The sequence below is a fragment of the Phycodurus eques genome, chromosome 6, assembly GCF_024500275.1.
Source record: "Phycodurus eques isolate BA_2022a chromosome 6, UOR_Pequ_1.1, whole genome shotgun sequence".
Lineage (NCBI taxonomy): Eukaryota > Metazoa > Chordata > Actinopteri > Syngnathiformes > Syngnathidae > Phycodurus > Phycodurus eques.
The window spans coordinates 30676587-30704560 of NC_084530.1; the positions used below are offsets into that span (position 1 = coordinate 30676587).

The 27974-nt window shown below is 49.5% G+C and overlaps 2 protein-coding genes, 2 long non-coding RNA genes and 1 other non-coding gene across 11 annotated transcripts; 2 read left to right on the forward strand and 3 right to left on the reverse strand.

Moving 5' to 3' along the window:
• The first annotated feature begins 29 nt into the window (after positions 1–29).
• Positions 30–14458, forward strand: klf3 (Kruppel like factor 3 (basic)). Of its 5 annotated transcripts, XM_061679130.1 has the most exons (7): positions 30–187; positions 3721–3894; positions 7177–7237; positions 7644–8214; positions 9355–9502; positions 10669–10835; positions 11794–14458. In XM_061679130.1, the coding sequence occupies exons 3-7, from the start codon at positions 7196–7198 to the stop codon at positions 11973–11975; spliced, it is 1110 nt and encodes a 369-aa protein (XP_061535114.1). In that variant the 5' UTR covers positions 30–187; positions 3721–3894; positions 7177–7195; the 3' UTR covers positions 11976–14458. The 5 variants fall into 5 exon arrangements, with proteins under 5 accessions (XP_061535114.1, XP_061535113.1, XP_061535116.1 ...); XM_061679129.1 differs by lacking the exon at positions 3721–3894; XM_061679132.1 differs by lacking the exons at positions 30–187; positions 3721–3894 and adding an exon at positions 194–2598.
• LOC133403824 (uncharacterized) lies at positions 8028–15169 on the reverse strand. The gene is made up of 2 exons (XR_009768735.1): positions 15001–15169; positions 8028–10026 (listed from the first exon to the last, which is right to left on the reverse strand). It is a non-coding gene; the product is annotated as an uncharacterized LOC133403824 (long non-coding RNA).
• trnap-agg (transfer RNA proline (anticodon AGG)) lies at positions 14690–14761 on the reverse strand. The gene has a single exon. It is a non-coding gene; the product is annotated as a tRNA-Pro (tRNA).
• A 17-nt stretch (positions 15170–15186) lies between the features above and the next one.
• Positions 15187–25255, forward strand: fam114a1 (family with sequence similarity 114 member A1). 2 transcript variants are annotated; one of them, XM_061679126.1, is made up of 13 exons: positions 15224–15486; positions 16627–16869; positions 17042–17126; positions 17208–17395; positions 17974–18108; positions 18201–18353; positions 18428–18563; positions 19749–19831; positions 20000–20185; positions 20253–20392; positions 20741–20813; positions 20896–20949; positions 21817–22669. In XM_061679126.1, exons 2-13 carry the CDS (start codon positions 16633–16635, stop codon positions 21934–21936), a joined length of 1590 nt encoding a protein of 529 aa, XP_061535110.1. In that variant the 5' UTR covers positions 15224–15486; positions 16627–16632; the 3' UTR covers positions 21937–22669. The 2 variants fall into 2 exon arrangements, with proteins under 2 accessions (XP_061535111.1, XP_061535110.1); XM_061679127.1 differs by lacking the exons at positions 20741–20813; positions 20896–20949; positions 21817–22669 and adding an exon at positions 24693–25255 and having other exon boundaries at positions 15187–15486.
• On the reverse strand, positions 23250–26631 carry LOC133403825 (uncharacterized). Of its 2 annotated transcripts, none has more exons than XR_009768737.1 (5): positions 26582–26631; positions 23907–24071; positions 23525–23560; positions 23404–23445; positions 23250–23312 (listed from the first exon to the last, which is right to left on the reverse strand). It is a non-coding gene; the product is annotated as an uncharacterized LOC133403825 (long non-coding RNA). The 2 variants fall into 2 exon arrangements; XR_009768736.1 differs by lacking the exon at positions 26582–26631 and adding an exon at positions 25741–25886.
• Between the last annotated feature and the right edge of the window lie 1343 nt (positions 26632–27974).

A 27974-nucleotide genomic window follows, 5' to 3' on the forward strand; every position in this document is an offset into this window, starting at 1 on the left:
GATCATGTGACAGCAGCAGTTTTGCTTTTTGCGGAGGACGCGCGACCCCGGCAAGTTCGCAGCTTCGACGGCCGTTCTGATGCCAGAGACGCCGAAGCGGAGTCGCGTCGCGGCGGACTAAAGCGCGTCCGGGAAGTGCTTCCGAGTCGTTGTCCGGCAAGTAGACGGCCCCTGCTCCATCTCAAAGGTCAGTCTGACCTTTGTCTGAAGTCGTTCGGAAACAACGACAACAACAACGACAACAACAACAAAACACTTCGGTGTGTTGTTTTGGCTCGTTGAGAGATTGGAGAAAGTTTCGTTTCATATATTGTGACATTTATTGATCTGTGGGCGACATTCGAAGGATCTTTTCATCTCGTCACCGTTGAAAAGTCCTCTTGAATATTGCAACGAAAAAGAAATGCACCTAACTAACATTTCGATTCTTTTCGGACAAAGCATCGTCGCTTCAATTCCGTCCATGTAGTCGGAAACGCAACTCGAATGTGCCGCCTGTGCGAAAGTGGTTGTCAATGCGCACCGCAGGTGGAGAGTCGGTGGTTCGATTCCCAAGGATATACCGGGCGATCTTCTTGTGCTCGTGTGTGCGCGCGATGCAATTTATTCAGATTGGGGGCGGAGGGGTGTGCTTCAATTTGAACAAGGACAAGCAGTCTCGTCTGCAGACCAGCGTTTGCGACGGCGGCCCGCAACTGAAGGGTCCAAGTCCAATTCCACGCGTGCACATGCGCCATGTGATTTCAAGTGCACGAGGCGACCGAAGAGTTCAGGTTCGACTCCCCGCACATCCGGGCGGTCTGTCTGGGAGGAATTGGCTCGGTGTTGAGCCAAGTGGTTGCAACTGCGTCCCGCGACTAAAGGTTTGCACGTTCGATCCCTCGCGAGGCGGCAAGTCGTGGCTGGGAAGCGCAAAGTTTGAAATGTCGCCAAAGCCGGCGGCGCGTGCGGAGGGGCGCAGGTGCGCGAGTGACGCGATGCGCCCGCCGCGTCCTCCCGGCCGGGCGCGTCCCTCCGTCTCCTCCTCGTCGTGGGTGTCTGCGCGTTTCCTGTGCTTTGTTTCAAGGCCGAGGCTTGCGTCACGCATTCCTCTCGGCATATGAAGCCCTCATCCTGTTTAGAGACCGAACAGCGACCGGCGAGGGGGGGTAAACCGCAGCCTCTTTGTCTGACTTCATAGTCCTTTGTGTGCGCTGCTGGACCTTTAAGGAAAATTATTTAGGATTATTTGGACACAAGTTTGTCTCAGGGGCTAACACCCCCCCCGCACACGCCCCCATTACCCCTCCCGTCTCTGCGCCTCTTTCCCTGAATCAACATGCTGATGTTATCTGCTGGAACAAAATGCGTAAGAGTGCACGCGCACGCGCGCGCGCGCGCGCGCTGCTCAAAGGGCACGTCTTGCGGAACATAAGAGCTAAACATTAAACTGGCGGCTGCCGAACGTTTGGTGAAGAATCGGACGAAGCGAGCGCGCGCGGCCCGTAAAACCAAACGCACACAAGCTGTTACACAACCCCTGCGTCTCAAACCACCGGATCTGTCTCTTCCCGCCTCCCACGCGCACGCACGCACGCGCGCGCACGCGCACAGCGCCTGCCCTTGTTTGAGGTTGATTGTCAGTTTTGTCATATTTGCTTCCTGGTTTGTCCCAGTTTGACATAGTTTAGGTCAGAGTGGCTGTTTTCTGTTTTTCTTCCATTCCCCCTCTCCTATTATTTAGGTAGGGAGGTGAAGTGTTTTTGTTGGGGGGGGGGGGAGTGAGACAGGAAACCACAGCCCCCCAGCAGCCCCCCCGTCCGTCCGCCCCCCTTCTTCCCTTTCTTTCTCTGGCTTCCCTCTCTTCAACCCATCACGCCGTGTGGAAATAATAACAGTGCGAGAGCTTCCGCCGCTCTCTGGAAAGCTTCACCTCTCTGCCGAGCGCACGACTTGAAGAGCACGCAAGTGTCAGCTGCGGCGCGTCTTCAAGTGCGTGCGCGTGCGCGTGCGGGCGATGCCGGATCGGGCTCGATCCTTCCCGGGCGATGCCCGTCTTGCGTCGGACTCTGCGGAAACTCCCGAGTGGACGCGCGAGTGACGGTCTCCGCCGGCGAGGGTTCGCTCAGCGAGACGTTCATCATCACGATGGAGACGAAGCTCACCGGCGGACGTTGAGCTCGTCTGTCGGAGATGAAGCGTGAAGTGGCCGTTGTTAGCTGAAAACGGATCAAATGTTGTTGGTTTACGTGGCGGTGGCATTTCGGAACGTGAAAACGCATCCGTGACTTTTAAAAAAGCTTTTTTAAAGTGAATCTTTTTTGTGCTAAAAACATCCACCCGATAAGTGTTGCGCTTGGCCACGCGGAAGCACGTCACCATCGGCACAATAATGGCGGAACACGCCGCCGTCGTAGCCGCCGGAAAAGCGCGCGTTTACTTCACAGCTCCCGCATCCAGCAGACTTTGGTTCCAACTACGACACAGCGCGGTAACGGCTGGGCTCCGTTTGGTATTTCCGAATTGTACCGCGGCAAACTGACAACGCTCGGAGTGAGACGCTAACACGCGACGACGGCGGGGGGGAGAACGGTCGGCCATATTCACTCGCGGCAGTCGGTAAGGAGACCGATTTTGTTCGAGGCGAACGTGGGCAACTGAAAAACGGGCCGCTGCAGCGAGCTGGAGACTGTGGACGACAATCCTGCAGCATCCACAGCAACAGGGGAAGCTAGCGTTAGCATGTGCGTTTGTTTATTTTGGTCTTGGCAATGAGTGACCAGAAGTTGTTTTATCTGTTTGGTATTGCCTCCGTGTGCGTGGAACGCCGACTGACCAGGTAAAAAGTACCTGGTACAATAGGACCAGTTTTTGCTTGCGGAAAGTTGCGAGTAGAGCCCCGTTGAATGGGGTGAGTCGGGCGCAGCAAACGTCTTCGATATGGGCGCAGACGTAGGGTTTTTCAAAGATACTTTCATGTTTTTTGTGCGTTGATACAGATTTGTACAGCACGCCACCTACTGGCCTGGCATGCAAATCACAGTGTCTTCGGCTGCTGTTCGGTCCTTGTCAACGGGGATCGTTTTGGCAACACTGTTGTGTGTGTGTGTGCGAAGTAAAAAAGTTCACTCGGTTGTTGTCACATACAGCAAACATAAAAGTTCTCACCTATTCGGGGGCGCAAATAAAAGCGGCCCCGCTGACGGTACGCGCCGATATTAGCTCACCGCCTTGATGAGTCATGCAGTTAGCATGCTAATCAGTCAGCGCTAATCAGTTCCGTCCCTGAAGGGTAAGAGGGGCGGATGGGGGTAAAGTAGGAATGAGCTCACAGTGGAAATGAGTCCGTAAAGACCGAGAAGACCAAAAAGAATGTGGAGAAATGTGAGTTGTGGCGTGTTTCTTGGACAAAGCTGTCGTCTGGAGGTTTGTGCGCTCTCTGGTGATCTCATCATCTCCAGTAGTTTTGCCATTAGAGTGTGCGCACACACGCGCACACAAGCCTCTGTGCGCGCGCGTGCGTGCGTGCACGTATGAGCATGTGTCCGTGTCTGTTATAATTTAGGCCTTTAGTGATTTAATGTGTGTATTCTGTTGAGCAAGCAGAAACGTAGCGTGTGGCTGTGTGCACTGAACAACCGCGTGTGTGCGTGCGCGTGCGGTTAAGTCAGCGGCCAGGGACTCCGAGCCGCAATATTTTCCTCCCTCAGTCATGTTGTGCTTTATCATCCACGGAGAGAGATGAGGGCGAGCGGCCGAGGACGGGTGAGGAAGACCAAGGAGATGACGACGATGTGTTCGGGGGGAGAGGAGGTTCCAGTGGGAGGTGTCACACGGGGTTGAGCACACAGTAGCGCCGCTGACCGAAAAGGACAATATTTGCAGACCACACGCGCACACACGAAGAGTGCACAGGTAGGCTACTTATTGACAAAGTGGGCGCAGCACACAAGCGCGTGCGCGCTGTTGTGTCATTTCCAGCAGGTCAATTTGAGCCAATAGCAAAAAAAAGTTGTTTTCTTCAAAGCGTGACAACAAAAGGAGCTCAAGCGAGCACATCAGGCGCGAAGGCAGCGATCTGCAACGTCCCAAATCGTGCTCAGCTTTTGTTGGCACCCGTCCAGCAATATTTTGCTTAGTGTGGTTGTAGTTTTTTGTGTGCGCTACAACTCCGACTGCAACAATCAAAACTGCCGAAGGGATTGTCGGTACCCCCCTAGCCGCCCTTGAGGACTGCCAGAACGCTGCCAGAACTCAGACAAGAGCGTGCAAAATCCTCTCGGACCCTCCGCATCCCGGTCTTCCGTCTCCTTCCCTCAGGTGCAAACTAGAACTAGCAGACATTCCGACAGCTTCTTCCCTCTTGCCATCAACTTCTTAAACAGCTAACCTACAATTCCGTTGCAACATGCCGCCATTTTTTTTTTTTTGGTCTCGAGTTTGTTGTCACATTTCTGTGGGGCCAATGATACATCACTCGTGCACTCACTGTAGTCGTCTCGCCGCGCTGCACTATTTGCATATTGCTGTTGTTGACCAATACTGGCCACTCGTGCCAGAGTAGCATCGGTACCATTTGCACAATCGACCGAGGAGTATCTGCAACATTTGCACAATCGACATTGTCCCAGATGATCGCACAACTCGTCACTTTAAACTTGCATACACTCCTTGAAGTCTCGGCACCCTTTGCACGATGCTCATTGGACCGGACTATTGCAATATTAGTCATTCAAAGTGCTAGAGGACAAAAAAAAATAATAATAATAATAATAATAATTGTCCCGGCATTACCAGATTACTAGCAACCTTTTATTGCTCCGGGACTGTTTTCCGCAATGTCTTTCTCTGTCAATTGACCGTCCGATGTCGTACTCGAGCGGCTCCAACTACCGGAGACAAAATCCCTTGTGTGTTTTTGGACATACTTGGCAAAATAAAGGTGATTCTGATTCTGATTAGCAAACGAGATGGAATATCTCAATCCCACTCGATTGAAGTCGGACTGGCAAAATCTGTTTCTTATTATTTTGTCGCCTTTCCTGGCTCGCTGTCACTTCCGCTTCATTTTGCATCTTTCAAATCTTTTTAACGTTTTTTGGTCACTTCCCCTTTCAGACTGCTCCGATTGTGATACATCAGGTTTGTCTCTTGCCATGCCGTAATCTACTTGGTCTCGACTTCCTTGCAGATGAAAACATAATCATAATTGATCATCATAGCAATTTACTTTTATGTAGCTTTATTGTCTCGGGCTCACCAAATGAATAATGTAAAGACGATAATATGCAGAAAAGTGAGCGACTGCATGCGTGCGTGTGCGTGTGTGTGTGTGTGTGTGTGGCCTCGCATCTGTCGACTTGCGCTGCGTGTCGCCTGTTCAGACAAGAAGCTCGAACCCTCCGAGCAGAAATCAACCTTTGAGGAAGGACATGAAATGTTCGACAATTATCTTTCGAGGAGTTACACGAATGCACAGAACTTGGGAGGGATCTTGTGACTGACTGTTATTTTTTGCAATCTGTTTCAATTTCACAACAGCTTGCCACAAAAAAGTCCCGTTGGGATTTATGTAACATGTGATCGTTAGGTCGGAAGCTATCCGGAGGCCATCGAACAACTTCGGGATGAACCACAACAGCGACCCTTCATCAGGTCCAGTTTCCAAAATCTTCTCTAAAGTCTTCCCAGAAGTCTTCAATATTTGGTGGCTTTTTGCTGTCGTCTTGTTGGGGAAGTTTCAAGGTGTCCCAATATTTAAGCCTGCAACTGTAGAAAGGTGCTTAGGAAAAGTGGAAGAAGAAATGCGGAAAGAAGTGTAGCTGAACGATCCGGATTGCAATCAGCAAATTCAGGGGAAAAACGGTGGTAAAAATGTTGTTTCGAACGCAGAAACAGTTTTCTCATTGTTGAAGTCGGACGCGGGGCCGAGCGCCGCCCGAACAGTCGGGAGGGGAGAAGCTGTCGAACGTGTTGTCACAGACGTGGTGAAGAAACGTCTGTTTGCGCTCTTGCCGTCACCCGATCGGCAGGCCGCTTGACCTCCGCGTGAACCGCAGCACAACACAAAGCCGCTTTACAACGCAGACCCACCCACGCACGCACGCACGCACGCACGGGCCACGCCCGACTGCCGCCGCTTTGTTTCTCCGGAGCCGCGCGACGGCCGACGCCTCTGTCGTCGTGTCGGCAGCTTTCCTGACCCAGCGAGCAAAGCGTGCCGCTCTCCCATTGGTCCGTTCTCCGTCTGGACTCCCAGCATGTGTGTGTGTGTGTGTGTGTGTGTGTGTCTGTTTTGGAAGGGTGTGATGGCCTGTGTTCTTGCCCGTTTGTTAATAATTAAAGGCGAACTTGTCTCCTGACTGTTGACTTGAATCAGGTCACGCACACACACCCGTTCTTGCATGTTAGGGATAACTTTCGTGTTATTAGCACTTTTATTCGTGTTGACTAAATGCTGTCGCAAACACGCGCGCACACTTGTTTAGGACTCGCATACTCGCGCTTCGGCCCTTTTCTTTTCTTTTTTTTGTGGCGAACCCGAAAACGTCCCGAAAAACGCTAAGTGGGAATTCCTCCCTGCTTTTTCAAGAATTTCTTGGTTTAAAAAAACAACAACATTAAAAAAAAAACTTGATTTCAACGGAATTATAATAACGTGAATTATCTGCAGATTTTCACTATTTGCGGTGTTTTTGGGGGTGCAATTAATCACCTTTACAATGAGCGCAGGTGGAGAAAACTTGAGGTGCCACAACTCATCAATCCTCAAGTGTATCAACAGCTGCTAAAATTCCTTGTTTAGAGTCATCGTTTAACTTTAAATTGTCCAAATCCTGATTTCGATTGATTATTTTTTGGGGCGTTAAACCAAATTAAGACATTTGCAAACGTCTGCTTTTACTTTGGAAAACAATCAACGTTTTCATTTCTGACGGATGTAACGGACAAAAACAGTCAATGAATCATCATCAGTTTCTGATTTTTCAATCTGAATCAATTTAGAGTTGAATCTTTTCCAAAATAATGGTCCACACAGGGATGCCACAGCCCACATTTCAACCCCCAACGCCGCAATCGCTAACCGCTCGTGCTGCCCACATGATAGCTTAGGACATTGTACCCTTTTGGCTTCCTTCGGTGAAACCAAATCATGCGCCCAGAGTGTCTCAATGGCTGTTTGTGTGTACGTTGCAGGAGTTCGGCCTTTGCAGCCATGCTGATGTATGATTACCCTCTGAAGACAGACATGGAAACGGTAAGACGTGTGTGTGTGTGTGTGTGTGTGGTGTAGCGTAGCGTACCGAGCGCTCACGCGCGCGCGCTAGCGTCATGCCCGAGCCATGTTTTCGACGCCACACCGTAGCGCGCGCAGAGCGAGCCGCACTCATGCTACGTGTCGAGACGGCCCGATTCCCGGTTCCCACATTCCGACTCTTCCTGGACATTCCGGTGTGGACATTTGCATACAATGGTCACACACGGCGCCGTACAGCAAGCTAATCGACCCGCGCGTGAGAGCGACATTCCCGAGCCGAGCTGCGCTGCCATTTGTTGGCGAGCTAGAAGCTTGTTTTCGCCGCTGTTCCGTGCTGAGCGGAAATGTTCAACTCTGCTCTTTTGTTCCCTTTCCCTCCTCTCGCATCCTCTCCTCGCTTTCGCAGTCCTTCTATTCATCGCTGGTGAAAGGCCCGGAGTCGTACGGAGTCATCTTCTCCCATCCGGCCCACCTCTACTGCCGCGGCCACGCACAGGCCCTCGCCCAGTCGCACGCGGGCTCCGGCGACCTGTCGCACAGCCAGCTGGAGCCTGTCGACCTGTCCCTAAGCAAGCGCTCCTCGTCCTCCTCCTCGTCCCCTCACTGCTCGTCCGCCTCCTCCCCGGCGTCGTCGCGCGGCACCCCGCCGTCGCCTTACGGCGGCCACGCCTCCCCGCGCCGCTCCCCCCAGCTGGCCCGGCGGCACCCCTCGCCGTCCGGCGCTCTCCCGCCGCCCGCCGCCTCGTTGGCGTACCCCGCCGTGGTGGCTCCTCTGATGGGCGCGGGGTCGGGGGTCATTCAGAGCTCGGGGGTCATGGTGTCTCCGGTCATGGTGCCTCTGTCGGTCCTGTACCCCTCCCCTCTCCACCTGCGCCAGCCCATCATGGTGAGCCCGCCTGTTACTGCGGACGACGACCATCATCGTCACCATCATCATCATCATCATCATCATCATCGAAGCAGAGAGCACAAGACAGGTGCGTCCTCATTTCTTGCTTTTATTTACTTCAGCAAACCCCAAAACAAAACGCACACATTCGTATTTGTCATTGTTCCGTGAAAATCATATTGAAATCATTTTATCGAAAAATCCATTTCAAACATTCCATTGAAAAAGATAAAAACCTTTTCAAATCGATCTCTTTTTTTTTTGCAGTCATCGTCAGCAGAAATCAGCTGCCGCAAAAGCAGCGGTAGCTAATGCTAATGTTGTTGTCAGCATGCCAAAAGCCAAATTGTGCTGAACAACGAGCATGCAGCATACGGTGGCTACGGAAAGTATTCAGACCCCCTTCAACTTTGCTAATATCATTGAAGTCCCCCCCCCCCCCATTCATGTCCACACAGCACCCCGTATTGACAGGAAAAAAAACGGAATTGTTGACATTTTTGCTGATTTATTAAAAAAGAAAAACTGAAATATCCCACAGCCATAAGTATTCAGACCCTTTACTGAGTATTTAGCAGAAGCCCCTTTTGAGCTAATCCAGCCACGAGTCTTTTTGGGAATGATGCAACAAGTTCTTCATAACTGGATTTGGGGATCCTCCGCCGTTCCTCCTTGCAGATCCTTCTCCAGTTCTGTCAGGTTGGATGCTGAACGTCGGTGGGCAGCCATTTTCAGGTCTCTCCAGAGATGCTCAATTGGGTTTAAGTCAGGGCTCTGGCCGGGCCAGTCAAGAACAGTCACTGAGTTGTTCTGAAGCCACTCCTTCGGTATTTTAGCTGTGCGCTTCGGGCCGTTGTCTTGTTGGAAGGTGAACCTTCGGCCCAATCGGAGGTCCTGAGCACTCTGGAGAAGGTTTCGGTCCAGGACATCCCCGTACTTGGCCGCATTCATTTCTTCCCTTCCGTACCCACTGTATACTCAAAAGTCACGCGAAGGTAGGGAAGGCGAACTTCCTGAGCACGACCAGCCAGCGAGCAAAATACAAACGTTTGTACCAAATGCGGTTGCAGTTCAAAGTAATCACAAAGACTTCACAAAGTTACTTGAGTAAATCGAGATCTCTCATTACCGTACAAGATGGCGCGTACCCATTTGAAACTCATGTTTGAATGTGACCGAACGCAAAGCGCGACCGGCGGCTCACATCTTTTTCTTTGTTGCCTCTCAGTTCAATCTCCAAAATCATCAGACGGGCGAGGCGACGCCTTCGACGTGCACGAGCGAATCAAAAGCGAGCCTCGTCCCGAACTCGTTCACGAGCGCCACGGCGGCCACGACATGAAGTCGCCGGTCATCAGGATACCGCACGAATACGAGTAAGTCGACGCACGGCGAGCAGCTCCCCCCGGTGCGTCGTTAGCTGTCCTTTGCTCATCTCGTGTTTCACATAGCTGACGCTGGCGGGCAGTGTTGCCGCAGTTACCTTGGAAAAGTAACTTACTTGCTTTACTGATTACTTGATTTCAAAAGTAACCAAGTTAGAAGCGAGTAACTTTTTAGCTTCTTTCAGCAGCTGCCAAGTGGCAGGAATATCACTTATCCACAGTACAAAAAAAGCATTCGCTTAACCGTACCCAATACTTGGTAATGCACACCGCACACGTTACAGTTACATCCACATGAACCAATAACTTAAATATGAGTGGAGTTGAACTACATCATGAAACGTACCATCTGGTCATCTAGGTCCATTTGTTCTAGCAGACGGTGTTCCACGGTCGCCATTGTCGTTGCTTCGTTCCTTGTTCCGGAAAGGAAAGGAAAAACGGCTGCCGGAAACCGCACCCTGCGGCGTCCGAGCCGATAGCAGCCGTAGCGACACCCCCGACTTGGAGGAGAACTGCAAGTGTCATAATAATGTGAAATACGCAGACAAATAGATCAAAACAAATACAAAGCGCAGCATTGTGGATGTTTTCAATCTAAAAACAACAAAAGAAACAAAATGAAGATGTCGCATGTTAGTATGTGTTCATGAATAAACGTCGTTTTTATTTTGCTACAGTAATATTGTACTTGATAATAAAGACTTTTATGGTAAACGGAAAAAGAAAAGCTACGCTTGATGAGAACAGGAGGTACGTTTGATACCATCTCCATTCCAAATTCCTTCGCTTTCTTCTTTTCTTCTCCGCGGCTGCGAGTCTGCACGCGACGAGCCGGCCTTACGAGTCTGCGTCGGCCATCCGAATCCTGCCGTGACCGCTCTTGCGCTTCCTGTTCTGTCTTTCGCAACCGCGCCCTCCCTTTTCGCTTCCCGTGTTTGTCTGCGAGTGTTCGTGTGGAGAGACCACTCGTCCTCTTCTTTTGAAACAATTCAAAAACAGTTGCTTTCTTCTGCATTGTGCTCAAGGCGGGAGGGGTTTTTCAACCTCCTGCCAGGCAGACGCCAAATGACAAAAACGCTGGTGGGATTTTCGGGCTGCTGTTACACGCGACACCGGCGCTCACATCTTCCGCTGTCTTGTCGCCGCGCGTTTAGGGGCAACAACCCGTCCGTGATCGTCCACTCGGCCGCTCAACATCCCCTCGCCGCCGACTCTCCGGACTCGCTGAAGAAGAGAAGAATCCACCGCTGCGATTTCTCCGGCTGCAACAAAGTCTACACGAAGAGTTCGCACCTCAAAGCGCACCGCAGGACGCACACCGGTAAGATGGGGGCGCTTCGCTACTTCCCCGACTTCCCCGTTCGGCGCGCGCGCACAATACAATACGAGAGCGAGCGTGCGCTACCGACCCGCACGACGTCACACTGAACGCGGCCACGTAAATTCAAGTAGACAGTAAACAAGGTATTTGACAGTTTTCAGCCTGTCCCTAGCACAGGGTTTGGATATAGGAAGCTCTATCGTTCGAGTAAAACATGCTAACTCTACCAGCGTAGCAGAGTTAGCTCAAAACTCTGCAATGTCATTACCATCACAAGATTTTTAATCAATATGCCATCGTGGCGGTCATGACATTTCTCTAGGGTATCTGACAAAAAAAGTAAATTACATTTTCTTTTTTTTTTTTTTTTTAAATCAATATAGATGCACATGAGCAGATTCCGAGTCACAGAAAGATGACAATTAAGCTAAGGTCGGTGTATATAGTTTTGGGAGGAAAACGAAAATCAAAAGTGCCCGAAATCAAGTAAACACCCATATAACGCTTTTTAACACATTAAAAATTGCAACTCGAAGTGCTTCACACAGATAAAAACAGACAATTAAAATCCGTAGCAGGAAATATTACAAAAGCCACCCCTCTCGTGTCCACATATAATGCATTACACAGTGTTTGGAATCAATCAAAGTTAATATGGCAAAAGGCGTATCAGATATCGATGTGATGGCCGAAGAGCTTTGCGACATTTCGTCAACAGCTGAAAAGTCCATCGGCGGTTGTGGCTCTCCTTTCCCACATGCGGGGGCATTACAGAAGGTCATTAAATAGACAATTTCCCAGTCAAGTAAACCCATAAAAATCGATCCGTTCCCCAACGACAGTACGGCAAGGGAACACTTTTTGGGGCATTGGGTGTGTGGGTGCGCTTGCGAAAGCAACACTGCACTGCTTTTGCGTAGCTCACGTTGCGGCATTTTGTGTTTGTGCGCCCGCGCAGGTGAGAAGCCGTACAAGTGCATGTGGGAAGGCTGCACGTGGAAGTTCGCCCGCTCGGACGAGCTCACGCGACACTTCCGCAAGCACACGGGCGTCAAACCCTTCCAGTGCCCCGACTGCGAGCGCAGCTTTTCTCGCTCCGACCACCTGGCCTTGCACAAGAAGCGCCACCTGCTGGTGTGAATCCTCAGCACAGGACGAGTCCTGCCGCACGCAGGGTTCGACATTGGACCGTTGACGCCTTCACCTCTTACTGCTACTCGTGCGAACCTCCTAATGGTTGAGCGTATTTCGTCTTCAGCGCAATTGGGGAATTTCTCTTTTCAAAGGGCTTGCGACGTCTCAGCTGGTTTGAGAGTGCTGCCCCCTTGTGGCCTAACAAAGAACCGCATATGGATGGAAAACTGTTTGAGCTGTTACAGCAGGCGTGTCAAACTCATTTTTTTTTGTCTCGGGCCGCATTGTAGCTATGATTTCCCTCAGAGGGCCGTTAGAACAGTGAAATGTTTCATCACCAAATCACATTCTTACCATGACACAACAAATTGAGGGATAAATACTTTTGAAATCAGAAGACCAAGGACAATAGTTTGTTCAAGTATTGTTTAAGTTACTGTAGAAGAAGGGTTTGGTAACAGAAAAGTGCAATTTCTCAACATTATTCTTTATGATTATGACAATTTGGGATTTGGGTCCAGATTTGAGCAAAAATCACGGACGTTGACGAGCATGATTTGCTTTCGCGGGCCACATAAAATGATGTGGCGGGCCGCATCTGGCCCCCGGGCCTTGAGTTTGACACCTATGCTTTACAGGATTCCAGAATCCTTGATATCCAGCTTTAGGTCCATTTACTAGCACTGGCGCACTAGTAGAAAGACTAGGGTGCACAAGTAGCACGACTGTGTCTTACTTGTAAGTTTTTTCACGACTCGTCCCATTTTTGGCCTACTCGTATGAAATTACACCTCAGTAGTAAACTACTCAGCTGCACTAGTAACATTAATGGGCCCAATTAGTAGGCATGTGTCACGCACTAGTCGCCTCCTTATCAAGGATTCTATTCAATGTTCAAATGGTTTTATGGAAAGTCAATTGAGGCAATAAAAAAAGTATTTTCTTTGCCACACTTTTTTTTTAATGGCGCGTGTTTATGTAAAGCCGTTTGAGTATTTCATCGATATTGGATTAAGGTCCACGTACTAGTAGACACCTTGTCCTCACTCATGTGCAGGACAAGTTTGGCATACTAGCAGGACAACTTCATGTTACTAGTAAAGCAAAACTGTGATCTAGCTGACATCTGCATGCAACTAGTACTACCAGTGAAGTGCTTGATATTAACTTGGAGAATGTTATAATGCCACTAGTAGTACTAGTACGAGCAAGCAGTTGTCAACTAGTACTAGTAGCTAACTGGCCAGAAATGCTATCTAATCCAAACAGTTTGAGCATTTATTTGATATCCTACTGGTGCACTTGTTGTTGTCTTACTAGTGAGGACAACGAGCGTACGTACGAGTGCACGGACCCGCGTGAGCCGCATTCCAAAGATTTGGAATAAATGTTGACATCGCTTGCATCCACAAATGCGCCACGAACCAACTGTTGATTGAAAGGAACCGCTTTTGTTTCTTAATTGCTGGCGAGGGCCAATGAAATGTGAACTTTTCCACATTGTATCACGTCACAGCGTAGCGGCGCGCTTGTCGGCAGCGCGGCTAGCCGGGCTAACGCTAATCCTCAAATTGGAACAGCGCACACCTCATCTGCGTCGAAAAGCCGGAACGACGCGTTCGCTTATGTGTCCACTTTGAACGGGACGCCACGCAGGAAAAAATGCACTTAAGGAAATCGGGGTCAGAAAGCGGGACTTCGAGTATTTTGGATGTTTATATTCAGAAATGTGAACGTTGCTGCACGCGGGGCATTATTGTTTCAGTGAGGGCTTGCGTAAGGATTGCAAATTGCAGCAAAACGTCGCATTTCTTCTATCAAGCTGACACAGAATCTCTCTGATATGATATCCGTCTCGGGGGAGGCCGGTTGTGTTGCAAAGCCAACGCTCGAATCTTGACACACGTCACTGTCAGCATTCTTGGCGAGCGACTGGACGCGAATCATTTGCTTTCGATATTTCAATGTATGCAGACAGAATGCCAATCAAATTTCCATTATTCAGCGACCCCTTCTTTACGGCCTCCGGAGACCAAAGCAAAACTTGTTTGTGTCCATGTCTCCATGCAGTGTGCACTTTATAGGTAAGATTCAAAACAGCCTTTCCAAAGTTAGACATTTAACCACATATAAACTAAACAGGCAAATCTAGTGGCTCAACAGATCAGCTTTTCCCTGTTTTTGCTTGTCAAGGTTTTGCAAATATAAGTTGTAATATATATTATATTCATATATATTTTATAATTAATTGTTAGACTGAAAGGGCAATTACAGGTTTTTATTAAGCACGATTTTGATACTCAATAATGACAAATATATACACATTTCTGCAATGTGTCTGCCATTCATGAACCTTATCGCCTTTTAATCTATGTTGGTAATTCAAAGGGAATGTGTTAAACTGTGAACATAACTGTACAGGTCTTGTCTGCAATTTTGCATTTATTTTAAAACAATATTCCTACCACTTAATAAACTTATTGATACTATTTTCAGAATTGTGCGCTTTCTGTTTCTTTGCTCTGCAGCACATCAAAACAATCATAAAGTTATTCACATGGAATCCAATGTTCCGAAAGAAGAATCTGAAAAGTTCTACTGTCGTTTACAAGGTTTCGTACCTTCGCGTCTTCATTGTTCATCAGTGGAATTCGCTTTGAAGGTGTTGAAATTTGAAGGGAGAAGAAGAAGAAGAAGAAAAAAAAAAAAAAAAAAAACCCGGGCTCGTCCGGGATTTGAACCCGGGACCTCTCGCACCCTAAGCGAGAATCATACCCCTAGACCAACGAGCCACGTCATGGTTCAACCCGTGTAGCTCATCAGCGTAAGTCAGAACACGGAAGTTACCAAGGAACTTCATTGTGTTGAATATTGATTAATGTTAACTGAATATACAAGCATATATTTAATACATGCCCTTTTCATACGGCTTTCGTATGCTGTACTTGGTCGGACCAGTTTATTGCCACACTAAAACGATGTAAAACAATTGGATGTGAGCAATATTTGACAGCGACTAACTACTACTTACCATAACGACACAATTAGCCTCGTGTTAGGAAGTGATTATTTTGGTTTTGAATGAAGAGGTGGTCTTTGTGGGTTTCTCGGGAATCGAAGCATCCGTGCAGCCTTCGGCCACAGACAAAAATGAAACATTTGGGCGAACATTCCAAATTGGAAGTGCGGCTCTAACAAGATGGTGGCCGGAAGCCATGTGACACCGATTTCACCAATGACAGCGCAGGAAACTGGATCAGCTTGTGATCGTTCCACGGAGGCGCATGTCGTCATCTTGACACTTTTTGCTCTTCGTCAATCCGTACAGTTGTCGTTGAAGATGCGAAGGAGGTCAACATCTCGCCACGTGTGATAATCTTCGCTTCCTGCAGCCGGAGACGACGCTTTGAGGGAGGCGCGGGGAAGCCTCTCGGCCGTCGTTGTTGGTCTCGGGCGCCTGCCGACGTGGCGGAGCGGAACTCGGAGGCGCCGCCGGCCGGTTACTGGCACCCAACCGGTGAGTTACGCTGTCGCTACTTTCACACACCCGAACAACACTAAGTTGTTGTTGCAGCCCGCGACGAGCATCTTTCAAGAAAATATCCGCACAACTCAAAGCGTTTTGGGGCAATCATACAGTCAACTGGAGCGCGATCGTCACGTTTGCCAGCGTGCGCGCTCTTGTGGATTTGCCATTGTTTGGAAGTTCTCCTCGATATTCGTCGGATAAATAATTAAGAGAACTTTTTGACACGCGGAAAAGGCTGTCATACATTGAAATGGATGCTTTGGGTAGCTTAAGAAATAATGCATGCGAGTCATCTATATATTTTCTCTCTCTACTGTACGAGGTTCATCTTGGGTACACTGCTTGACGTCAAAACCGTTTAAAAAAAAAAAAAGAAAAAAAAAAAGTCATCAAAGTTTCAACAAGACAGGATGACAGAGCGCTGTGCATATGTGCGGCTGTTAACCAGCAGGCGTCGCTGTTGCGCGGCATCTTTTTTGCCCGTTGGATTCCAACCAATCACGCCGATACGGCAACTCGAAATTCAAACATGAACTCATGTTTTCTGTTCGTTTGTTTTGCTGTAACTGGAGAGAGAACTTCGTTTCATATGTAGGCTTTGTCAATTGGACTTTTATTATTTCCTTTTGCTCATAATTAAGGATGACTTGAAACTAATATCAAGCTGAAAATTGTTCTCGTCGCGTGCTTTTGTTCCTCTGCATTTAGTGACAAATCCATTCAAGCGTTTTGGATCAGCAGCCAGGCCTGCTGACACACTGAAAATCGCCAACACGGTTAACGTTTTGATTTGTTTGGTTGTTTCTTTGAATTTGTTTGACCAGGATAACCTCGCTGAGATTAAAAATCTCTTGAGCAAGAAGAGTGTCTCGGTCCAGGACAACAAGTAGCCATGGAACACAAACCATACGAAAGAAGCGAAATTTAAAAAAAAAGAAACGGGCCCTCGAAATCCAGGGGAGCCATTTTGCATTTTGCATTTTGCAGTTTCCCATCAGCCACCTGTGGGCCATTTTGTCTAAACGATGATTGAAATTCGGGATTCGTTTATTTCAAGCGGCCTGACGCGCGAATGGAAACGGCCGCCGGTTTCCGTTGATTCCAAACTGTCGCGATCTCCGCTTCCAGACCACCATGTCCCAGTCCGCCCCCTCTGAAGCGGAGACCCCCCCGCCGCACCACTCCGACCTCAGCTGCGTCCCCGGAGCCCCCGCCGAAGATCGCCGGCCTCCGGAGACCCCCGAGGGGCCGAGCGACCTCACCGGAGAGACCCCGACGTCCTCCGAGAGTCCGGCCCGACCTGAGGGTCAGCTGACCGAATGTGACCAATCGGTGAGCCTGGAGCCAGACGCTGCGGAGGACGACAAAGATGTACGAGACACTCGATTCCTTTTGAGAAATGTGAAGTTCAACGAAAAACAAACTAATGATATAGTGTGCGATGAGGCTATACCACGGAATTTACACATCATTGTTTTGAATTTGTGAACGTGAAGAGCGGATCGCGGATGTGCCGTGTGACGACGTGCGTTGTTGTGCGCAGAGCTCGCGTCCGGGCAGCGATCGAGCGTGGGGAGGTTGGGGTTCGTGGGGCAAATCCCTTCTGAGCAGCGCCACCTCCACAGTGGGTACGTCGCACACCCGAGCTCGTCCGCGCGCGCTCCGCCTTCTTCTGGGCGTCGTCACCTTCCGCTCTTTGCGCGCGGCAGGTCACGGTTTGACGTCGGCGAAGGCGAAGGCGGGAGAAGCTCTGCGTCTCCGCGGGACGTCGCTGGGGGAGGAGGCCGGAGAGGACGAGCCGGAGGGCGCAGGGGAAAGCGTCCGGCTGACGGGCCTCCGAGAGTCCGCCTCCAACAGGGGCGTCTTCTCTGCCATCTCCAATGTTGTGCAGAACACGGTGAGGAAACATCATCAAGAAAAGTCTTTCCTGTCGTTGCCTCTGCCAAAGAAGTTGTGGGCGTCATTATTTGGATGCCCCCCGTCCACATTTGATTCAAATTTCTTTTCCGGGAATCTTGACACCTCCGCGGTCACTCCGTCTTTCTCAGATCGGTTGTTTTCCTTCAGTGGTTTCTTAACAGTCAACCCCATTATTGAACACTTTTTTTTGTTTGTTTTTAACCCCCCGCCCCCCCCCCAAAAAAATTCTTGAGTAGGAGTAACTGCCAGTACTTCTTTTTGAGGTGGTTCCCTCCCAAAATAAAAAATAAAACCCAAAACCCCAAAATGTGCAAGAAACGGCCAACGGACGGGAGGAATCTGCGGGTGTTGAAGCGTAAGTATGCGGGTGTCCGCTCGTCAAGATTTGTTTTCAATGATCATTTTCCACATGTACTTCCGTCAGGTCGTACCAACAGCTTGAACTTTTTTTTGCCCAAAACGGTAACCCCCCCCCCCTTTAAATGCCCACTATTTGGATATTTCCCTGACAAAGAAATATATGTATAGAATGTTCTGTCACACCGGGACTCTCAGGGTAAATCTGTGATCAGCGGCGGTCTCGACGCCTTGGAATTCATCGGGAAGAAGACCATGACCGTTCTGGCTGAGAGCGACCCCGGTTTCAAAAGGACCAAGACGCTGATGCAGAAGACGGCCACGCTGAGTCAGGCATGTGGCGGCGCTCCGTCGCGGGCAGGGGCGGCGCGCCGTCCGGCGCGAGGCTCCCGCCTCTCGTCTTCACTCTTGTTGGTTTTTTGTAGATGTTGAAGGAAGCCAAGGAGAAGGAGCGAGCACGCCTGAGCGAGCAGCCCGTGAGCGCCCCGACGGCCCACTATGGGATTCTTTTCGACGACTACCAGGGCTTGTCCCACCTGGAGGCCCTCGAGATCCTGTCCAACGAGAGCGAGGGCGAGGTCGGCCGATACCTTTGAGAAAGACCGACGGAATATCGGGCGCGTTGCTAAAGAAAGCCCGGCGCGCCCTGCAGGTCCAAGCGTTCCTCTCCTCCCTGGAGGAGGACGAGCAGGAGGAGGTGAAGAAGGAGCTGATTGGCATCAAGGAAGTCTTCATCAGCCGCGAGGAAGAAAAGGACGAGGAGAGTGGCGACGGAGAGCCGGCGAAGGGTAACTGGGGGCAATCGGGATTTCAAAGAATATCTTGCCGGCGATTTTGAAGCGACGAGAACATTGCCAGCTATTGCACAAGTGTAAAAAGAAGTTTACCGCTCTTAATCTCGATTATTTGCAAACTATAAAAAATAAAAAATCCGGTCACTTTAATGACGGCCGACCGGAGGCAGGCCGTAGCCAACGACATTGACTCTGTTGTCAGCGTACTCGTAATGCAACATACTTTCGTTTATTCCTTTCCCCACCCACTCAGACACTTGAGCGGGTTCTGTTGTGCACCGTAGAACGGCTCGTGCGCATCGAAAAGCAGTCCTCGATGTTTGCACGGCACCGAAGACACGCGCGTCTTGTTTTACAGTCATGAAACAACTCGGGAAACACATCAATTCACCAAGAAATAGTAACTGCTAACTCGGTACTGAAGTGGTTTTTGTCACGGAGTACTCACTCACTTTTACTTGTACGAGCATTTTTCTGTTGACTCGCAGTGGTTCAAGTCGAGTCGACTATTTGGCCGCTCTCCCGACCTCTGCAAATAAAATGTGGCGAACGTCTGCACGCGCAGTCGGTGAAGAACTCTTTCGTCGTTCTGCGCGACATGCGCGTTTTTCCCCTCAACGGCGACATTCGCGGCTTTGGGTTTTCAAGATGGTGCGTCGCGTCAGTGTTGCTGAAGATTGATGGGCCGATGTCACGCGTGACATCGCACGACAACTAAGGCGTCTTTGGAAAGGTTTATTATGTACCCGTTATGCGTGCTTCCGTTATACGCACGAATCATTATATAATATACCTTTTCAAAGGTGCCCGAATAGACGCACAGGGCTCACCGACCCGGTGCCCCCGAGGACCGCACGAATAACCCCGGGGTCTGGTCTAAAAATAGCTGAAAATTGTGATTTCCTAAAAAAAACAAAAGAAAAAGTTGTAGATGTCAGCGATTGATAGAAATAAAGTTTTGCATCTTGGTATCGATCTGTTTCCTACTCGGTTAAATCATCGTTGACAATTATTGTGACAAGTCATTAACATGAAGAAAACGATGGAATGAAATTTGAGCACGTTTGCGATTTCAAACTGGTCGCCGTCAATCGGTACCCGGGAAGTAACTCTCACTTTCCGAAAAGTGGCTGACCCGGTTTGCGCTGCACGTTTGCGTTTGTTCGTGTACTCTTGCAGAAGCTGATGAAGAGTTTGTGAGTGTCGTCACGGAGTTGCTGTTTGAGCTTCACGTCGCCGCCACACCGGACAAACTCAATAAGGTAAAAGACGCGCACGGCGCGAGCATTTGGATTTTGGGCCACAGAAGAAACTTCACCTTCGCAGGATCTGCGGCAGGCACATGCGGGCAAACCGGTCGCATTGGCCGGGTCTTTTGTAAATAAAGTTGGGGGGGAAAGAGGGTTAGGCTCCTAATTGTGCATCTCCAGGCTCGGATGAGCGCCCGCCGTTGGGTCGGCGAGGTGGCGCGGCCTGTCGCCACGGAGACGGTTGGCAGGGAGACGCGGGAGGAGGAGGAGGAGGAGGGCGGCGACGATGGCGCGGCGCAGGAAGAGAAGAGGGAGGAAGAGGAGGCAAAGACGAAGGAGGAGGAGGACGGGCTGAAATCTGCGGAGGTCAGGGCTCACGGGCGCGGCGGGACGCCGAACCGGAACCGTCTTTCAATCGCCGTTCGTCCCGCAGGCCGTCTACGCGTCGTCCGTCGGCAGTCTGGCGGAAGTGACGGCCCGAAGCATCGAGCAGCTCCACAAGGTGGCCGAACTCGTCCTCCACGGGCGCGAGCGGGAGAAAGCGGCCGGGGAGCGGGCGCGCGTCCTCGCCAGGTGCGTGTGGGCGGCCAAAGCAAGTGTATACATGCGAGTTTTTGTGAGAGAAAGTGAATGAGTGTGTTTGTGTGTGTGTGTGTGTGTGTGTGTGCACATGCATGCATGTGCGTGTATGCATTTTTGTCTGTTTTGTGTGTTTCTGCGCGCACGCTTACTGAATCAGCATCGCCTGTATTTGTGCAACTCCATTTATGAAGTTCTTCTATGAAAGTGCTTCATAAGTAATTGAATATGTACGTTACGGCATATCAAAAATGGCCCCATCTAAAGTGTAAGCATGTCAATGACGAAGATTGGCATAAAGTGTGAGTGACATCAGCGAGGTGTTGTCCGCCTCGCCGGCAGGTTGACGCGCGCCATGTGCGAGGAGGTGGAGCGTTTGGCCGGAATGTTCTCGGACGCGCTGCTCCTCGTCGGGGTAAGCGAGAGCCGATCCGGTGCGGAAGAGGAGATTTCAAATCCGTTGTGAATTCCTCCACATTGTCGCCCGTCACTTTCAGTGTCGGAGGAGAGCCGAGGAGCTGAGCCCGCTGGTGGACGGTGTTCTGCTGGAGGTGAGAGCTGCGCCTCGCAGGCGGCGGTACAGACGTTATAAGCACTGTTGCGTGCGCGCTCTACATTTGGATTTCTTTTCTTCTATCCCCCCAAAAAAGTGGATCAAAACCATAGATCACTATTTTGGTATTAACCACAAACGAATGGTCGCTATGTTTCTATCTGCCCCGCGACCGGTTCAGGGTGTACCCCGCCTCGCGCCCAAAGTCAGTCGGGATGGGCGCCTGCGCGCCCGCAACCCGCGTGAGGAGAAGCGCTACAGAAAAGGGATGGATGCAGAGTTACTCCCCGACATAGCATATAAGCATATTATGCTGATATATAAATATAGTTTTGAAATCTGGACCAATCAGAGGCTGAGCACCATCCTGCAATGGATTGAGGTTTGACTGTTTTGGGATGACCTCACAATTGGTCGTATTTTTGTAAATTTCCATTTGATCTTTTATCAAAATTCTATAAATACAGTCATCAATATCATATCAACCATCATAAAACCTTTGACGCTCACTATGGTCCTACGGTATCAGTTCAAGCGTAAGAAACCGTGTTCGTGTTTTTGTCAAACACTGAAGCTACGTCACAAATCCGTTTTCTGTAAAAAGAAGTTAACCGCTGTTAATAGTGAAGAATAAAAACAACACCGCTTTTGCAAGAAAAGGCGACGATGCGGGAATCTCGCCGACCGCCGTCGAGCGTGACCGTAATCGCTGCCCCCATCCCAAAAAAAAAAACAACGTTCGCGATGACTTTCTGAAACCGACTCCAAATCTCTCCCGCTCGCCAACTGTTTCTCCGTTTTGAATTGTTCCGTGATGTGACGTGACGGCGGTGACTTGAAGGTCTCGGGTCTGTTGTGTCCTCAGGCCTCCAACAGCACCAACTACATCCAGAACGCCTTCCGGCTTCTGCTGCCCGTCTTGCAGATTTCCCACATTCAGAGCCAACGCGACGGAACCTGCGCAGAACCGCACGTGCAGCACTAACACACACGCAAGGAATTTTATTGTACAGAAACGCTCAGAACTTCCAAACTAAGAGCTTCGAAGCCGTTTGTTGATGTGTATAATGCAAAGTTATCCTGGTCGGCAGGCGGCTCGCATGTGTCGCTGACCCTGTTTTTGTTTTGACTCGGACGCGTCTCGCCAAGTGCTGAATGCAAAGATGACACCGGCTTAAGAAAAAACCGATTTAGGACCGTTTTGCATGGCTGAATCGGGAAATGACATCCGTTTCTCTTGTTCAGGTCAGGTCGGTAAGTGTATTAATCAAATGTTACAAACTTTGAATACTAGACCTCGATGAAAGTTGTAAGTACCTGTAAAACGTGGGCGTAATTCAAAAAGTTCACCCGATTGAGCAACACCGATGCGATATTTGGATTCAGCACGTCCAAATTGTTTGAAATTGGCGGGAAAGCAAAATCGTCGCCATTCAATTTGTTGTTGACCAGCGTAACCGTCTCCAAAAACCCAGCATAACCAAAATGTGTCGGCGTTTACATTCGTGTATTTAAAAAATATGCTCAGCACTCTTTGCACTGACTGACACTAGAAATATGTTTTTCTTAAAAACGCCAGCATTCACGATTTTTGACATCGTAGCCCTCCAACCGATACGACCCTGACGCGAATGTATTTGCCCAACATTCGCGCTACTCCGCTGCAATGCAAATGTAGAGCGGAAATGTGTAACTACGAAATAAATGCTCCGATGAGATGTCGGCTATGGGCTCGGTTTTTGTTGTTTTAGTTGCCGGGAACCAAGATTTGATTTGATTTGATTATTATTATTTTTAAATCAACATTTTTAGTGTCCTTTTAACCATCCCCTGTGGCGTCAACACTTAGAGAGCCACAAAAAAAAAGAATATTGTTTTCCCTTCATCCGTTCTGCAAACTAATTCATGTATGAACATTTGTGGATGTCAAGTTTTTGGAAAAAAAAAAAAAAAAAAAATGAAGACACCTTAGAGCTTCTTTGCGTTGCAGATATTTATTCCCATTTGAGTTGTGGACGGATGATGATGATGATGATGACGATGACGATGACGATGATGCTGATTTTTCTTTGTGAGATTAAAGCTGCGTTCTGTCAATCAGCGGCTCAGCTCCTCTGTGAGCGAAACTCACTGTTGGACGGTGATGAAGATTAGCCGGAAGAAAAAAGAAATCTCCTCGCCGCTGTGCCGCCAGACGCACGTTGGCGATGGTTGCTAGTACGAATGAAATGTGTCGTGCATTTTACATGGGGAACTTCCTATTTCTCAGAAGTTCAAATGAATTAAATTAGTTTCATCCATCCAGATGTGCGTCTTATGATTTCCTACCAGCGACTTCGATCTCTTCGATGGACGATAGTCCTGCCGTAAAAAAAATTCAACTCATCGTTAGTGAATCGGTTCACCTTTTTTCCGGGAAATGCCAATAACGTTGTCGTATTTTCTGACTCACCGGCGCATGTCGGACGAGGCTCTTGATGATGAATGTTTCTCCCTTAAAGCAGTTCAATTAATAATTAAAGTCATGTCATTTGAAATCCCCGCACATGAATTTTAAATGTGATACAAGTTACCTTTTAGAATGCTGATCTCGGTGTCTTTGCGTCCATCTAATCAAGAGGCACATCAGGTACGGTCTTATGTTATTCGTGACGGTGGTTCGGCATTTTTACAGATTATTGGTAATTTGTCTGTTTTGGTACTGAAATGCAATCAACATGTTCTGAATTTCAAAAGACTTTTGCAGTCTTGGGAAGAAAAAAAAACACAACGTTTTGAGCAAAAGATCAGAATTGCCGATGTTGACCCTTCTGGAATTCGCTCTGACGCGCCGATGTTTTTTGCCAATATGGAAATTGCTCTTTGGAACAAACTTGAGTCAATGTGAATTAGAAACACGAACGCGAGCTGCAAAGTAAGTGAGAGAGAGAGAGAGAGACTGGATACTATATTCACCTTTGAACCGCTGCTCAGCGAAGCCATAACCGAGAGGATGCACTTTCTCTGACGGACAGAAAATTCCATTTTCTGCTTTGGATGCTTTGTGTGCACTGACGTCAACAAAAAGTGTCCCAATGGGCGGGTGTCTTTCTCCAGCGGCGTCCGTTCCGCTTCATTTGTCTGAGGAAAGCCCAGGTCAAAGTCAGCAATACCGCGCGCGCGAGAGAACCAGCCAGAGGATCCTGAACGCACCGCCCCACTCGTCTGGGCCAGAGGCAGCAAAGACACGACGCGCGCGACAATTTGCCAGCGGACTCGACAACGTTCGCACAAGCCGGCGAGCGCAAATACGAGAGCCGCGTGAAAGGTTTCTGCCTTTTTGATCAGAAGATACTGCCGCATCTCACGATCTAGTACAGTTGGACACCTCCTTAAAGGTCCCCTATTTTGACAAACCTACTTTTTCGAGCGGAGGAAAGGGGGCGTCTTAGCCAAATATGGACTGAGCGGATACAAAACTGGGTCAAACAGAAGTAGCTGTCAGAGGGGCCTTTTCTCATTTTCACGTGTATGACACAATCAAGGTGTCGTTTGAAGTGAAATTGGCATTTTGAACCGAAGTCCGTGTTCGAGAGTCACTCTAGAGAGTTTCAAAATACGGGACCTTTTAAAACTACAAGCACAAAAACTCAACCTCTTTGCCGGCGTCGATACAAACTGAACACTATTTCGGCAAAGCTGTACAATGCCGACAGAACGTCTTCGTGGTAAATTCTCACACAAGCCTTCTTGTGTCTGCAGAAACTTCTCGTTTTGGGCGGCACTCCAAACGGTGCGATTTGAAAGCGTCAGCGGACAGACGACACGATCGGACGGCGCCGGCCGGCAGCGCGAAGACGCCGCCGCCTGACCGCCGTCGCCCGTCTCGTCCTCGGCTGGCCGAAGGTGCAGCCGGCTGCCGGTTTGGTGGCCGTAGAAGGCGAGCTTCAGGAAGTTCGCATCTCCGGCTGGAAGCTTCACCGACATCTCAATGTGAACCTTTGCTGCGGGAAATGGGAAAATGTTTCAAAGGGAAAAACTAGCCACTCTTTAGATGCCAAGGTAACCCTTTTTAATAACGTTCCTAACTTTACGGTGCTTACTACGTTTGTTTCAGACCATTCCCCCCCAACAAATTGCCACTTGACAGGAAATGTTCCAACGTGGTCAACACATTGCGTGGCGTCCTCTGTCAAGCATTTGCCTTTTTGTGTAGCGCCGACCACACAACGGTTTTAAACTGTCGTCAAAAGGCAGGGTAACCATGTGATTTCTACCGGCCAATCAGATAATAGCAGCTGATAGAGTGGAGGCGGGGGGGGGGGGGGGGGGGCATAATAACTGGCAAATATATAGAAGGAAAGGGTTTTGCATTTAATTTGTATTGTATTCATTTTTTTGTATTCAATTAAAAATGTGTGTGTAGAGAGAGAAAATTACCTTTCAAATTGTATATTTTTAATTTGTATAAACAAAATGTAAATGGAATAATAAAAAAAAAAAAAAATCCTTCTTTGTTTCCTCTTTTTGCAAATTGTTGCAAATCTTTGAATTGCGCATCATTCATAGATTGACGCTCATTGGACTCTTCGTGAAGTCCACGTACGCAGTAAGGAGCTGTGTAAAAATTCCATATTTGCAAGAAAGGTCTTGTTTTAACCGGAAGTGTAGCATGGCGAGACTACTAGTATTTCGGTTAACCTTTTAAGCAATTTTGATTCCTAGTTTGTGCGGGCGTACCTAGTGTTATGTCCCGAGAGTGTCTTTTAGAGATGTAGTGCGACCAGCAACATATTGTGTTGCGCGTTACCCGAAGTGGAGCGGTTGTCGCTTTGTAATTGCGGCCCGCTCCCGAGCGTTTGGCACGTGTAGCAACTCCCGCGCCGCCGTCGGCGTCCGTCTCGTCGCAGGCCTCCCGCCGGCTCTCGCCCCCCCGGGATGCGAGGGGGGTCACGTGACCTCTTTCTCCTCACCTCGGCATCTGCGGAGCCGTCGTCCGTCCTCCTCCCTCGCTTGTCCCGTTCGCACGGCAAACACAGCAGCTTGATTTGGGAGTAAACGACCGGAAGGAAGCGGGGTCACGTTGAAAAATGGAACGTCTCTCACAAGACAAACGGGAAGCGAGGAAACCACCGCGTGTGAGCAAATTGTCTTTTCAAAGTTCGGCGAGGCGGAAATGGTCGACGACGAGTGGCGCCGATGACAAAAGCGGCCTGAGATGCGGTTGAGCACCATTTCTCAACGGTCTTTGGATACTTTACATCTATTTAGATTTTCTAATCATTTTTGAGCTGACAAAATCATGTCAAACAAATGCGTTGCAACCGACACGAATCCAAAAGCTTTTTGGCAAGAACAAATACGTGCCCGCCATTTGATTATAAAGAAAAGAGCTTCAAGGATTTGACTCGGCTGACCTGCCCGACCCTGCGTTACGGCGGCTGGGAAAGCCAAAACAATATGACCACGCGTCGAGCACGTTCACATTGCATCAAACAAATTTACACGCGTGAGAGGGGGGAAAGAACAATTGGGAAAGACGGCTCAACGGGATACGGAGTGAAATGCTCAAATGTCAGCTGGAGCAAACGAAGAAGCACTTCCTGTCGAAGGTTTTCACACGCTATACGCACACACGTTCAGCGGCTCACCTCTGTACGAAGTCCAAAATTCTGGAAGGCAGACGACGAAGATGAAAATCACAAGGACGAGAATCTTCGCCGCGACTGTCCTCGTCACGCTCGCAGGCGCGCGCGCACTCCTCTCTCGTGTGACTCTCAACTTGCGCTAATCTGCCTCCCTCGCGTGTTCCTCTTCGGCCGCGTCTCCGTTTCGCCTCTCAGTCGAAGACGAGGCAGGCGGCGAAGCAACGAGGCCCTCGACCCTCGCCGCAGCGCGACGCTTCGCTTCCACTCGAACTTCCTGCCGCCTTCAGGCACAAACGGATGTTTCGCCGCAATGTGAGGTTTTGCGCCTGAGCGAGTGTGTCGGGAGGTTTTGTGACGCGTATGCGGGGAGCGATGGCATGCGCTCGAAGAATTTCAGTTTGGACTCATTTGTGAAGCAAAAACATCGTATTTGTTTCGAGAGTCCTGTTGCGAATGCCAAATCAAATGGCGGCAAGCAGTATTACCGAAGCCATAACGATAGCGGCCTCATCTCCGCTACGCCGCTGAACACGTCGCGAGCTGCGATCCCGAACGATAACCGCGTCAGACCCATCGGTCGCGCGGTTGACTCGGTTGGCGGCGCCCGCCGACACGCGCGTCGTCTGGTTTCAGCTGATAGCGTCCAAAATGTGATGCTAGCTTACAACTGTGTTGTACAAGTGCACCATATCACACTGGGAGCAAAATAAGCTATCCCAAAATAGCCGAAACACATTGAGGTTCTTTTTGTACAACCTGTGCAACCTTTCAGGTCATTACAGTCGTAAATGTTTCCACACAGAAAATACCCAGACCCGTCACGTACTCTTGACGAGTATTCAAAGATCCAAATATGGAGTTTCTCGAAGAGAGACGTCGTGCTGTTGTGCCTAGGTTTGTATGAGAATCTTGATCTTCTCAATATGTCGGAAAACTACAATACGTACAATACTATTATAGAATTGTTTCCTTTTTTTGCTAGGCACAAAAACAGCTAGCTACGTATGTGAAGACATCCATTCATCCATTTTTCCGTAGCGCTTCACGTCACGCGGCTCGCGGGCGTGCTGGCGCCAATCACAGCTGACTCGGGGCGAGAGGCGGGGCACGCCCTGCGCCGGTCGCCAGCCGATCGCAGGGCGCATATAGGCAAAAAAAAAACATTGGCAATCACATTCACACCTACGGGCAATTTTGAGTCTTCAATCAACCTAGCGCGCATGTTTTCGGGCTGCGGGAGGAAAGCGGAGTGCCCGGAGAAAACCCGCACAAGCACGGGGAGAACGTGCAAAGTCCACACAGGCGAGGCCGGATTTGAACCCGCAACCTCAGAACTGTGAGGCAGACGTGCTAACCGGTCGCCCGCCGGGCCGCCTGTGAAAATACGTGGGACTAA